The following is a 15,147-nucleotide window of genomic DNA, read 5'->3' as shown; positions in this document are numbered from 1 at the left end:
TAAATAATCAGATAAATTATTAACTTAACCAATGCTGCTAATATTTACAAATTTTACTAAAATATTACATCGTTGTAATTTTTTAGGATTTTAATAATAATATTAGCAAATTGGAAAGTATTACGATGAGAATTTTAGATATTGCATTTTGACAATAACGTCCAAATGATGTTTAATTTGAATGTTGACGTTAGCAATAGTGCTCAAAATTTAAAATTAAAATAGCTATAAGGAAAATAATTTTCACCTAGAATTATTCCCCTTTCAATGAAAAATATGCTTCACTCAAATATATTTATTCAATAACTAGGTAACTTAATTGCGCTTTACACAATCATATAAAACCTGTTAAATTTATGAATAATTGTCGTTGTTAATGCATGAACATTAAAAATGATTTTATAAGTATTTTTTTGTGGAAACTAAAAAATATTAAAAATAATTCAATCTTAATTAAATAAGAGGATCAGAGCACCTAACAAATGATATAAAATTAGGATTAATTGGGGAAAAAATGAGGTGATTAAATCACTTCCGTCTGAGAGTAGATAGATACTTGGCTCACTATGTGTTGAGTGTTGACCGATATTTTCATACTAAAATATTTACCACAGTTTTAGAACAAAGAAATTATTCCTTATAATTTTTCAAATAATAAAAGATAATTATATTCCAATGGAAAAAAATACAAGTACTATATTGAGAGAAAGGACCATATATTTCAATTGGACATGACAACATTTTAGGACAACAATCGACATGAAAAGGAAAAAAAGAAAAAGAAAATCAAGCAAATTTCAAAGACATATCAAAATAAAAAAGAGCATATTGATGACATTTATAAAGAGCGAATAAATTTTTTTTTATAACCTTTTCCAAATTTACCATTCTAAAATATTTAAAATTAAATAAATATTCATTGATTAGTTATTATTGCTATGAAAAATTGTTAAAGATCTATTGATTTAATCATAAATATATTCAATAAAAGTAATTACAGCTAACGAATGAATTTTTTTTTAAAAAAGGTCAGAATAGAATAACCAAAAAAAATTGAGCAAAGACGATGAATTAAGAAAGTGCTAAAAAAATTAAGTCAGATAAATATAAGTTACGTTGATCTTCCTGACAATCTGCTTCAGGTCTTCAATTTGTCCCTTTCATCTTCTAATTATGTGAACTGCCTTAAAATAGCCTTGAAGCTAATGCCGAGAAACATTTACAATCTAATTTTATCAATGCTTCAAATGTTGATACAATCGAGATAGCATACAATGAATGAATACATAATAGATGTTGAACCTCCTCATGTACACACATTTAAATTTCCTCAATGAAAATTCTGACTTCGCCACTTGATACAACTATTATTATTTGATCGTAATAGTTCTTATATCATCTATACGTCCAAATAAAATAAAATAATTAAATTGAAGCTTAAGAATTAAAAAAAAAAGTTGGTTCTCCGATAGTGAAAGTAGGAGTGTATACAAGAGATAAGGCCAAGGTAATTTTGCAAATTGCAATGCAAATGAAAATATTTACAACCTCATTTTATCAATGATTCAAATGTTAATACAATCAGTGGCGGAGATGACATACAATCAATGAATACATAGTAGATGTTGAACCTCCTCGTGTGTGCACTTACCCTCAATGAAAATTCTGATTTCGTCACAGAATACAATTGTCGTTATTATCATCTATCCATTTATACATACAAATAAAAATAAAATAATTAAACTGAAGCTTAAAATTTTTCTTAAGAAAGAAGAAGAAAAAAAAGGCGTCCTTCGGGACTGGCTCACTGGTTTGGAGGGTGGTAGCCCACCACAGCTACCTGGGATCGATTCCCCCCTCAATGTCTTTAAGCCATGAGCCTATCACACGGGGTTTATCTAGTGCACAGAGAGGGATTTACCCAGTGCGCACCATTGATAGCGGCTGCGAGTTTTCTTGGGTTCCAAAAAAAAAAAAAAAGGCTGTTTCTCCAACTAAGCAAATGGTGAAAGTAGGATTGTTTATAAGAGATTAGGCCAAGTTAATTTTGCAATGCAGGTGAAAACTGTCAAGCAAGAATAAATGACATTTTATAGTAGTAATGACCAATTAATGCATGAATTTAGCTGGAAATTGTCAGAAAGCAATTAGTAGGAACATAGTGACTGTTCGAAGGACAATGACAGTTAAAGAATTCTAATAAATGGCATTAATTAAACGCCCAAAAAAAAAATTCGAGAGAAATCAAAATACTTAATTTTCTACAAATTTTTTGAAGAATAAAATTAGGAAAATCATTTATGGGTTCATGCAATAAATACAATGAATAAGAAGTTGAAAAACGTTTTAATGAAGAGTAACATCTTTTGCATTCGAACTGCTTTTTGGCTTCCCTATAATTTTCTAACTTTTAAAATTAGAAAAAAAAAAACCAGAAAATAACAAAAAAGATAAATAAAAATCCAGCTCTTAGAGAGCGCTACATCAACAATTCTAAAACTCTCCTCTCTCTCTCTCTCTATATATATATATATATATATATATATATATATATATATATATATATATATATATATATATTGATTGATTGATTGAGGAGAGGGCAACTTAATCCGTTATCAATAGTTAGCGTTTGTGCTAACGGCTCTCTTTCCACATCTAAGAGGTTCACGATAAATTGAAAAATCGAATTGAAGAAAAAGGCTAATACATTTTTGATATGGTTTGGTTTTAAAATTTCAAAACCGATAAAATTTTATTTTAATGTTAAGCAAAAAAAAAAAAAAGAAAAAAAAGAAAAAGAACCGAAATACTTAAATTATAAATTCACATATAAAATTTTTAACGGTACATACTATAGTAACTATTTACACTCTAGATTCATAACTAGGTGTTTACCTTTATAGTAATTCTTTGTCTTTGCTTTATACTTAGATTTATAATCTTTATTTTAATAATTAGACGAATCTATTTCAGGTTTAAAATAACTTTTTAAAAAATGTATGATCATACATAGTATAGATTTAATTTGGTAAACTCGAATTGAGCCGAAAGCAATAATATAAGCTACCACATATCACACTAAGTGCCAACAAAAATATCATTATAACTAAATAAACCAACAAAACACATACATATACTGATTAATCAACTAACATGCAGATGCAAAGGTACATACGGACCGATCCATATGAGAGTTGGGACATCAATATTTAGACTACATATATTTCTCCCATCACTATGCCATTAGATTGTATTATCCAACTGAGTATGATCAATAACATCACTTGGCCAGGATTTTATTTCTTTAATAATTGATGAATAAACTTCATTCATTCATAGTTTGATCGTGTAAACTCATAATAATTAGACATCAGTTGGAGGTTCTGACGTGAAATCGTAGGATGGTTGTTCAGCTTCAGTTTCAACCTCACCTAACGGACGTTGTCCTATATAATTACCTGGTGGGTCGTAATTGCACGTTATAAAATACCACCCATTGTTGCATTGAACCCTGGCGCAACCAAGACGTACCGAATTACGCCATATCACTTGAGTATAGTGTCCGCATACTTGTCCTGGTGCACAAGTATTCGATTTAAAATCATACGATTGCTTCTCATCGATCCACAACTTCACGGCATAATTCGCATCGAGATCGGGGAAAGCGAAGGCTAGGCATTCGCCGTAAGGGCCGTGAGAGTGGATCATCCCACAGTCACCGATTCTTTGATTTGCGTAATTTTGGGCATAGGCTGCTAACCTATTGTCCCATGTCAGAGGGCCGACTCCAACTTCTCTACGAGCTTCATTGTGAGCGTTAAGATAATCTTGAGGAGAATTTTGAGCTTGTGATGAATGAAATATAGAAAAGGTAATAATGAAACAAGCAACCAAATTGGAGTATTTCATTTTGGTTATTGATGAGAACAAGACATAGTATGGATGGGTTTTACAGGGAAGAACGCTGAGTTAAAAAGTTTGCAAGTTGTAAAAGAACAATCAAATTGAACGGTTACTTATTAGCGCAACTTTTAGCCATATTTGAAAAGCAAATAAAATTATAGCATTATATTTCTTTATTTTTTAAAATTAATTGCACTTTCTCTTTATTCTTTTAACACCACCTTTTTCTTGATTTGAAAATCTATTTGCACAAAAAGTCCGTCATGTTAGATATCGTGCTTGAAATTTAATGTACGTTTTTTCTATTATAGTTGAAGCAGGAAAAAGAATTTAATGAACAACATTTGATAAACCGTTCTTAAGTTTGATTAATATCTATAACGTAACATTTCTCGATTTTGATGTTTCACTATATTGAAACTCCCTAATTAGCTATTTCCATTACTGTTATCCATTACTAGGAGTACTATTTGTTTAATCCATTAATGTTTTCTGTTGCTAAAACTCCCAATACTTTGTTGCTCCTTTTTGAATCAACCAATCAATTAATGTTATCGTGAGTTCTTCAATTTCGGCACCGGCCCATTTCAAATTCAATCAATGTCGTCCTGCCGCAAAGTAGCCACATTATGATATGGTGGGAATGGCAAATGGGCCATTTGGCCTGAGTTTGGACGGATCAAGATTGGTTGAAGCAATAAATTGGTTATTATTGAATCCTTCTAAAGTTGAGATGGGATATGATAGAGTAAATAAGGGATCATAATACAATCCGTCCAACTTAATTAATTATTTAATAGGATGATATAATTTTTAAATTTATATTTAAAAATCAGACAAAAATGATACTTCAGATCAAATAAATTCCACAAAAATAACCATGAAATTTAAATTTCGCTTTCTAGCCATTTTAATTTGCTGGTTTGTTTTATACAGTTTCTACACACTTTCTATACAGTTTCTATACATATCTTATACATATAAATATTCTATACGAAAATTATATAGTTTCAATACACAATTTATACAATAACTGTACATTTTTTCTTTTACACATTTTATACAACAATTATATAATTTTTATACACTTTCTCTCTCTCTCTCTCTCTCTCTCTCTCTCTCTCTATATATATATATATATATATATATATATATATATATACATATATACATATGTTATGCATATACATATTTGATAGAATTATATAATTTCTATACAAATATCTTATGTAGATACATATTCTATACAACAATTATAGCGTTTTTATATAATTATATTTAATTATTATTTTAAAAAAACTAAAATAAAGCAGAATGTTTTTAAGTTAAAAAATTTGTAGCAAAAAAAGGAAAAAGACACTATGTAACACATTTTAAAACAAATAGCCCAAGTTTGAGATTTGGCCAAAAAGTGGCCAGTCGGATAAAGTATTTTCATTTTATAATCATTTTTTAATTTGGGTCATTTTGGCCCATGTAGTTCAAATACAATGCATATTCAATAATGATACAGTCCATATACAACACTAATACAATTTTCAAGTACGGTCATTCGGCCCTTTTAAAAATATTTTAGTTTTTTTTGTTATAAATTTTTTAACTGAAAAATATTTTGCTTTTTTTAATTGTTTAGAAATAATAATTAAATATAATTATATAAAGATGGTATAATTGTTATATAAAATATGTATCGATATAAGATATACGTATAGAAATTGTATAAAATGTGGAAAAAAAAGAAAAGTACAATTATTGTATAAATTATGTATCAAAACTGTATAGTTTTCGTATAGGATGTTTACATGTATAAAATATGGATAGAAACTGTATAGAAGGTGTGTAGAAATAATATAGAATAGGCTAGCAAATTAAAATGGCTAGAAAGTGGAATTTAAATTTCACGGCCATTTTCGTGGAAATAGTTTAATTTGAAGTGTTGTTTCTGACCTTTTCCCCAGAAAAAACAGAAAATATTTTTAGAAAAGAACTGAATGACTCAAGTTGAAAACTGTATCAGTATTGTATATGGACTGAATTAATACAGTATATAAACTGTATTTGAACTAATGGGTCAAAATGACCCAAATTGAAAAAAATAAGAAATAGCTATTATATATCATTAATATACCCAACAGGATATTTTATGTCAATAGGCCCAATCTCGAGCAATTTCTTTTAAAAAGAGCTTTACCATGTCTGTTTTCCTTTATATTTCACCATCGAATATAAAAGAAATCTATAAAATAATGAAGTGATAATTCAATTTTGACAATTGAATTTGTCATTGCTACTTGCAATATTTTAAATTTAAAAGTAAATATTCGTACTTTTTTTATTTCTATCTTGTTTCAAAACCTCAACTTTTGAATTTGCAGCCTATATTGATAGTATATGATAATGAAAAAAATAAAATTAAACAATTGTTGATATGCAAAAATCTTAATCTAGAGTTGAACCTCAGAAGCTAAGATTAAATATGTATTTATGATAATTGTGGTCTAAATATACCTCGTCTAAATATACAGAACACCTGTCGCCTCTTACTAGTAGCAGATATCGGATAACTCTATTCACCACGACTATGATTGATGGGAAGTATCGTCAAGTGTTTTGTTGTCTCTGCTGGAATTTGAACCTGAGATCTCAGATTCTTAATCCACTTTACTGACCAATAGGTCATACCCATGAGTCACAATGGGTCTTTTAGGGCTATTGATTCAAGATGAGTCAACTTGTGCTAGCCCAAATTAACCCATCGTCAAAACCGCTCTTGTCCAAACCTATTAAGCTAGGATTGATTGGGCGAGACATAAATGCTTGGGCTAACTTTGAGAAATAGTCACATTAAATTAAAATAAAAAAATAAGTGGTGATAGCAATCTTTTACAAAATTGCAATGTAATGTAAAAAATTATTTATTCAACCAGTGTGTTGTAATCCGTTATAGCAGTAATTTGACAACTTCCAAGTTACTAGTTTTAATATTACTATAGAATATTTTTTAATTGACCTTATAATATTAAAAATTGTACATGTTCATAGTATAGATTTAAGTTGGTAAACTCAAATCGAGCAGAAAACACTAACAACACCCCAAGTGCCAACAAAAAGATGTAAAACAAGAATATATCAACGAAAATTCAATATTTTACTATTTTAGAGTAAAGAAAAACTCAAAGTATAATTTTTTTAGAGAAAAATCAAATAATTAAGGATAGAAGTGATTATTTTTTGACATAAAATAACTATAACAAAATTGTTAAGTTAATGATCTAATTGATACTTCTCTTTTTTTTTTTAATTTTTTATGTAAAACGTAAAAATTTATTACACAGAGCAAAAATAAATTATTTGAATTAAGTGTAAAATATAAATAAATTTAACTACATAAAATAAAAAAAATTATAATTGTCAAACGTAAAAAATGGAAAAAGTAGGGATGAAGACCAGGTGATGAGACAATATAATAAAAAAAAAATGGACAATTTTTAAAAAGTGGAACACCTTAAGTTTTTAATAAAGTAAACAGTTTAAAAGTGTAATACGCAAGTTTTAATTGCGTTGTGTCAAGTAAAAGTGTACAGCGTAATTTTTTATTATATTGTTGCACAATTTTCGAAAAAGGATATTTAATACAGATTAGACAACTCACTGCATTATTTTGGGCGAAGGCCACTAGAGTATCGTTCCATGTCATAGGGCCGACTCCAACTTGTCTACGAGCTTCATTATGAGGGATAAGATAATCTTCGGGAGAATATTGAGCTTGTGATGAATGAAATATTGAAAAGATAATAATGAAACAAGCAACCAAATTGGAGTATTTCATTTTGTCTTTTGATGAGAACAAAGGCATAGTATGGATGGGTTTTAAATTTTAATAATAGGGAAGAATGTTGAGTTCAAAAAGTTTTTGAGATTTTAAGGTAACTACACAATCTTAAAATACACATTACATATTTTTTAGAATTCTTCCCAAAATAACCTAATAATAATTAATGAATTTCCTTATACATCCAAAAGCCCGAATTCTTCTCAAAACAACCTAATTAGTAAATTTCCTTATTCATCCAAAACCCCGAGAAATTAGGGAGTGAATTTAGGGCGTGGATAGTGGGTAATAGTTCCTTTTCTTCTCCTTTTTTTCTTATTTTCTTTTTATATTTATATTACCACAATTTTTAATTCCTTTTTGAAGTTCAAATGCATAAATATCATATCAACATATTATAAATTAAACTGATTGTGTTTATGTAAATTTCTATTTTAATAACGTGCGGAATGAATCGTATTAGGAATCGTGTATGTGTATATATATAAGGGGATCTTTCAAAAATAGTCATATTTTGTTGAAAAACTAAACTTTCATAGTCATATTTTACATAATTATCATTTATAGCCGCTGTATTCAATTTACGCCCGCTGTATTCAATTTTATCAATAGTCTGTATTCATATAAATATAAATACAATACCATTTAGCTGTTGTATTCAATTCACAGCCGCTGTATTCACTTTTACTCAGTGTTCTGTATTCATAAAAACATAAATACACTACATATTTAGTCTTGTCAAAACACTACTATTTTTTTATTTTTTATTTTTTTTTATTTTTTCTTTTTCGCGTTTTCCTCGTTTTTCTTCTTCTTTTTTCTAATTTTTCCTATTTTTATTTTTTTTTGTTTTTTATATATTTTTTCTCTCTTCTATCTCTCTTTCTTTTTTTTTTCTTTTTCTTTTCCTTTTTGTACTTATTTTCTTTATCATTTTTTTTGTTCTATTTTATATTTTTTGTATTTAAAAAATATAACTACTCGAGCACAAGTCATTGATGATAACGTAAATACCATAATTGTTTATCTATTTGTAGTCATGCCATCATTTAATTTTTGTATTCATTGATACAACTGTATTTGTATTTTAAAGTTAGCGCTTGTATTTGTATTTTGTAATTCGCGTTTATATTTGTATTTTATAGTTCGCACTTATATTTGTATTTGTTAGTTCGCACCATCATTTATATTTTATATAATTCACACTTGCATTTTAAAGAACTGTTTTGTACGTATTTGTATTTTATAATTGATTGTATATTATATTGGATTATATTTGTATTATGATTTTATTGTGTTTGTATATTTAGATTATATTTGTATTTGTATTCTATTTTCGTCGATGTCTTTTTATTTTTAAACAATTATTTTGTATTTGTAAGTTGATTGCATATTGTATTTAGCCGTGATTATGTATAATTTATCATTTGTATTTGTATACAAACAAGTAAATGCATTAATTGTATTTTCTTGATTCTAAAATATATAAATATGCAATATATCATTTGATACAAATGTACTGCTTTGTATTTGTATGTCAAAATTATTATTCGTATTTGTAAATAAATAAATATCACTTGATACAAATACAATTACAAATAAATGAAACCAATGATTTTAAAAATACAAATACATATTGTATTTTTATAAAAAAAATTAAATTATATTTATTTGTATCAATAAATACAACTTATATAAATAAATACAAACAAGTATTCGTATAAAGAAAATCAATCGTTCCTTTTCAATAATTAAAAAATACAAACGATAGTTCACACTTGTATCTATATGTTATAGTTCGCATTTATATTTGTATTTTATAGTTTCCACTTGTATTTATATGTTATAATTCGCCTTTGTATTTATATTTTATAGTCCACATTTGTATTTGTATTTGCTAGTTCGCACAAATGAAAAGAAGGAGAAAAATAAAAAGAAAAAAATAGGAGAAAAATGTGAGAAAAAGGAGAAAAAATACAAAAAAGGTGAGTAATAGAAAATAGAGAAAAAAATAAAAAACAAAAAGGAAAAAAATAAAAAGGAAAAGAAGAAAAAGAAAAAAGAGACAAAATGAAAAAAAGACATCGAAAAAGAAAAAATTAAAAAAACCAAAAAAAGAAGAAAGAGAAAACAAAAAAGGGAAAAGAAAAAATGAAGAAAAAAGAGTAATAGAAAATAGACAAAAAAATGAAAAAGGAACAAAAAGAAAAAGAAAAAAATACAAAAGTAAAAAAAAAAAAACGAAAAAGAAAAAATAAAAACATATTTCACACTTGTGTTTGTGTTTGTTAGTTCGTACAAATGAAAAGAAGGAAAAAAAAAGAAAAAAAGAAGAAAAAAAAATACAAAAAAAGGAAAGTAATAGAAAAATAGAGAGAAAAAAAATAGAAAGAAAAAGAAGAAAAAGGAAAAAAAATATGAAAAAAGAAAGAAGAAAGAGAAAACAAAAAAACGAAAAAAAAAATTAAGAAAAAAGGAAAAAAAAAAGATTAATAGAAAATAGACCAAAAAATCAAAAAAAAAAAGGAGAAAAAGAATACAAAAGGAAAAAAGAAAACGAAAAAGAAAAATTGAAAAAAAGAAAAGAAAGAGAAAACGAAAAAAAAAGGAAAAGAAAAAATGAAGGAAAAAACAAAAGGAAAGTAATAAAAAATAGAGAAAAAAAAATACATGAAAGAGACTATGAATAGTAATTATGAAAAATTAATAGGCAAGAGGAGGCTATAAATTGTAATTAATTGAAACTAGGTTAAATAAAGTAATTAGGAGTCAATATTGGCTAAGTTATGTAATTATTATTCCTATATAGTAGTGGTATTTTTATTTAAAAGTTGTCAGCATAAAATAAAAGTGTTATCAGTGTATAAAATATTCTATACTATCAAATAAACTTGATGTTATCCAAAGTTTAGATAACCTGCAATATTAAGTCAAATTTAATTGATGGTGAATATTCACAAAACTCAAATTCAACCAATGTCGTCCAGCGTCAAAACTAGCTAGCACATTAAATATTCTATACTATCAAAATGTTTTATACTATCAAATAAACTTGATGTTATCCAATTTTTAGATAACCAGCAATGCTAAGTCAAATTTAATTGATAGTGAACACAAAACTTAAATTCAACCAATGTCGTCCAGCGTCAAAACTAGTTAGCACATTAAAATGATTTGCACTTTTGTTCTTACTGTTTTGGTCTTTAATATATGTTCCTCATAGCATTAAATTTTTTTTTTCCAGATATTAGTTTATATTTTTATATTATAATATTTCACGAGTTATATTCGAACATAATTTTAATTTCTAAAGAACGTAGGCCTGGTGACATAATTTCAACTGTACGGACAGCCCTTATTTCGGAGTGGTCTTTAACTTCGACCCTTCGTAGTTGAGGCTACCTTTGCCTGTATCTTAGTAATAATTCCATTTGTTCTTTGGTCCTATTTCCCCCTCCTTATAAGTAACTGTTTCTACATTAATATGTAAAATAGGTGGTTGGATTATTTTTTTGTTTAGAAAAAAAACCACTAAGACAAACCCCAAGTACCAACAAAAAGATTTAAAACTAGAATATACAATAATAAAAATCAAGCAACAAAAGACTCTACATAAACTGGTTAATCAACTAACATTCAGATGCACGGGTCCAAATGATCCATATATATATGGACATCAATTTCGACTATATATATTTACCTATGCACCCATTACATTATCATTAAACTCATCAGGAAGATTGATAACATCACATAATAACACTTGTTATTATTTTAATTAACACATTGAAACTTTATTCATTCATGATTTGATTACGTAAACTCATAATTAGACATCAGTTGGAAGATCCAATTTGGAATCAAAGGCAGGTTGTTCTTCCAGATCACCATACGGGCGTTGTCCTATATAATTACCTGGTGGATCATAATTACACGTTATAAAAACCCACCCATTGTTGCATCGAACCCTGGCACAACCAAGACGTACTGAATTACGCCACACCACTTGAGTATAGTGTCCACATACTTTTCCTGGTGCACAAGAATTCGAATTATAATCGTACCATTTCTTCTCATCGAACCACATCTTCACGGCTCCGGCAGCGTTGAGCTGGGGGAAAGCGGCGGCTAGGTTTTCTCCGTATGGGCCATGAGAGTGGATCATATCGCAGTCACCAATTCTTTGATTTGCGTAATTTTGGGCATAAGCTGCAAGCCTATTGTCCCACGTCATAGGGCTGACTCCAACTTGTCTACGAGCTGTATTGTGAGCGTTAAGAAAATTTTGTTGTGGAGAATTTTGAGCTTGTGATGAATGAAATATAGCAAAGGTAAGGAAACAAGCAACTAAAATGGAGTATTCCATTTCGGGTTTTGATGAGAACAAGGCATACTGTGGATGGATTTTAATAGGGAAGAATGCTGAGTTAAAAAATTTGCAAGTTGTGCAAAAATAAATAAATTGAAAAGCATATAAAACTATATTGCTTATTCCAAGAATGTCAATACATGCAACTATTCGTTTAAGCAAAAGCCGCCATTAAAAAAAACAATATTGAAGAACACTATTTTTGCCATGATTATTATATTTGGCCAACTCCAGTAATCACAGACTGTGTATTATATATATATACAATGGCTATGGGTATATTTTAATTCGTTGTAGAAGGTAATTTTTGTAATTCTTTTATATTATACTGTAATCCCATTTTTATTGTTTAAATTAATGCCAATATATATACATAGTCAAGCGCAGCCAGCCTCCTCAAAGTAAATTTATATTAATTTCTATCGTGGTGTAACGTAGTATTGCAATCAACACAGGACCACTCTAAAGTGGGATTAGCTCAACTCAACAAGACGCCACCACTTCACATGCTCATACATAGTTACATTATATATAGTCATGAAAAACTTTATTACATGTCTTACTAACTGACAATAATTATGTAAAATTTCTTGTCTCTGAAATTACTGAATTTTTATTATGTAACTTACATAGCCGACACTAGTTGTGTGAGGCGCATTTTTGTCTCACAAAAATGTGGATGCAAAATTTGTAAATCCATAGTTATAGGATTTGGTTAAGCCAATTCTTTTACTTTTGGATTGATTAAGTTGTGAAGTACTATTTAAAAAGATATGAGACACAAAATTCAAATTTTTTGAAGTCGATTATGTTGGATATGTTATAGTTGTTGGTGGTGCTACTAAGGCCTTGGGGTGATATTGCCAGTAGGCCCAAAACTTCTTTTCTGCTTTCTAGGCCTTTGGGGGTGATATTCCTGTTGCCAAAACTTTCTTTTTTTACTTTCTGGGCCTTGGGCTGATGCTGATCCAACCCATCTCAGCGCAAACTTTTCTTTAGAAGAGTTACTATCTATTGACGTTTTCAAATTTTGACCGATCTAAATTCAATCCGACTTACCCGTTAAACAGTCCATGTTGTAAGGTGTGTATATATATATTTGTGCGTGTCAATTCAAATAAATACAAGTCGATAGTATTTAAAATCCACGAGATTCAATCTGATCAGAGCAGAACATGAGCAAAGTTATCCACTAGATCTTCATGAATCTCTAATAATATTGAAATTGCTACCAAAATATTGAAGTAAAATGTAAGCTCATGATCATTAAGAATATACTCAAATATACTTCCTCCAAAATTAGTCATTAATTGAATTCTATTTTGTCAAGGGCTAGCTTGGACAACTTCCCAGCCTGTTACATGACGAAATTTGGAACCTTACACATATACTTGACCTAGATGGGATGGAAGTAATTAAAATACAAAAGTATTAAAAACATGCACTCAATTAATCAATTAATTAATAAGGTTTCTGGCCAGCGAAATTTCCACGGGGATAATAGTTGCATGACACAATCCACCAAAAGCCATTTGCGCATTTCAATCTTGCACATCCAACTTGAAGGGTGTTTTTCCAGACAACCTGAGTATAATGTCCACATGTATTCTCTTTGCAAGAATTAGATGCATAGTCGTAGTTTGCTTTCTCTTCTACCCACAATTTTACGGCCTCAACGCCCGAAAAGTTGTCGGTGCCCATGGCAAGATTTTCACCATAGGTTGAATTTGAATCCACCAATGCACATTCACCTATTAAAGAGGATACATATTGATTGGCAAAGGTAACAAGTGTGTCATTCCATGTTAGTGGTGGGAGAGGGACACCAACTTGTGCACGGGCGTTGTTGTGGGCTAAAATGATATCCTGAGGCAAATTTTGGGCCAATGAAGAATGAGCCATGGCTAAAACCATGAACACAACGAAGGTTGAAAGCTTTGAGATCTCCATTTCCTTTTGATTTGCTTTTATAGACAAATTTGAAGGAAATAGAGATGGTGATTGTGTTTGTAATTTGGAGAAGTGAGATGGCTTTGGTATTTATAGGTATATATCTTGACAAAAAGAGGAGAAAATTTTGGCAGAAAAACAAGTTGTTTATGGTTAGCCGTTAACCCGTGAATGTTGGCATTTGGATAAAAATATTGTCAAAATTAGCACCATTGAAAAATGAGAGTGTAAGATTAAAAATTGTTTAACGTCCAACATGACTTGACAAAGATAAGAGGTCCGCATCATCACATGCCTAATATACCAAGCGAAAACTACGTTCAATTTTTTTTTTTTTTTTTGGTTGTGGAGCAAATATATAACTTGTGTGAACTGAAAGAGACATACTAGAAGACCGTCCTTTAGGCATCAAAAGATAATGGGGATCTGCATTAATAATTTTTGATAATTGAATAATGGCAAATAATTTTATGTACAACATTAGCTTAAAATCAACCAGTAAGTTTATACATTAAGCGTGAATTAGTAACTTAATTAAATTAAGGAAAACAGAGGGGTAATTATATAACCTGCTGTAAAATGTAAATTAAAGGTAACCTCTAATTATTAACATGTAAAGACAATTATACTTTGTATTGTGAAATAATTATTGAAAAACTCCACCTAATTGCTTTACCTAACTCTAAAAGCATTCTTGGTATATACTTCTTTACACCAGTGTTCGTTTTTAGTGTCACTAGTTTTCTAATTGAATTTTATCAATAGCAGTCAACTTTTTTTCCCCCTATTTTATCCTTAACATTAATTACTTTTTCTTCAAATTAATTTCAAGATACAATGCAAACATTATTTAATACGTATACTATGATATAAATAATCATGTTATTAATTATTTTGGGTTTGTTAAGTCAAAAAAACAAAATGTGACAAGTAAAAGCAAACGGATAGAGTATTCAATAAGAAAGGACTCTTACAGAAATTAAACAGAAAGAAGATGTAATCGAAAGTGAGGAAGAGGGCACAGAGCAGGGGAGGAGCTACCCTTGTGATAGGGGTTCATCCAAACCCCTTCGGCGGAAAATTATATTAT

General features: G+C 28.8%; 3 protein-coding genes across 3 annotated transcripts; all 3 read right to left on the bottom strand.

Annotated features, from left to right (window-relative positions):
• Positions 1-3,067: 3,067 nt before the first annotated feature.
• On the bottom strand, positions 3,068-3,998 carry LOC107879925 (basic form of pathogenesis-related protein 1-like). The gene has a single exon (XM_016726852.2). It carries the CDS (start codon positions 3,910-3,912, stop codon positions 3,367-3,369), a length of 546 nt encoding a protein of 181 aa, XP_016582338.1. The 5' UTR covers positions 3,913-3,998; the 3' UTR covers positions 3,068-3,366.
• Positions 3,999-11,347: 7,349 nt separating this feature from the next.
• On the bottom strand, positions 11,348-12,129 carry LOC107879924 (basic form of pathogenesis-related protein 1). The gene has a single exon (XM_016726851.2). It carries the CDS (start codon positions 12,102-12,104, stop codon positions 11,568-11,570), a length of 537 nt encoding a protein of 178 aa, XP_016582337.2. The 5' UTR covers positions 12,105-12,129; the 3' UTR covers positions 11,348-11,567.
• A 1,217-nt stretch (positions 12,130-13,346) lies between these two features.
• On the bottom strand, positions 13,347-14,257 carry LOC107879923 (pathogenesis-related protein 1B-like). The gene has a single exon (XM_016726850.2). The coding sequence runs from the start codon at positions 14,055-14,057 to the stop codon at positions 13,569-13,571; it is 489 nt and encodes a 162-aa protein (XP_016582336.2). The 5' UTR covers positions 14,058-14,257; the 3' UTR covers positions 13,347-13,568.
• Between the last annotated feature and the right edge of the window lie 890 nt (positions 14,258-15,147).

Source organism: Capsicum annuum, chromosome 8, assembly GCF_002878395.1.
Source record: "Capsicum annuum cultivar UCD-10X-F1 chromosome 8, UCD10Xv1.1, whole genome shotgun sequence".
Taxonomy (NCBI): Eukaryota; Viridiplantae; Streptophyta; class Magnoliopsida; order Solanales; family Solanaceae; genus Capsicum; species Capsicum annuum.
Note: the sequence above shows the minus strand (reverse complement) of the source record. Positions and strands in the feature narration are given on the sequence as shown.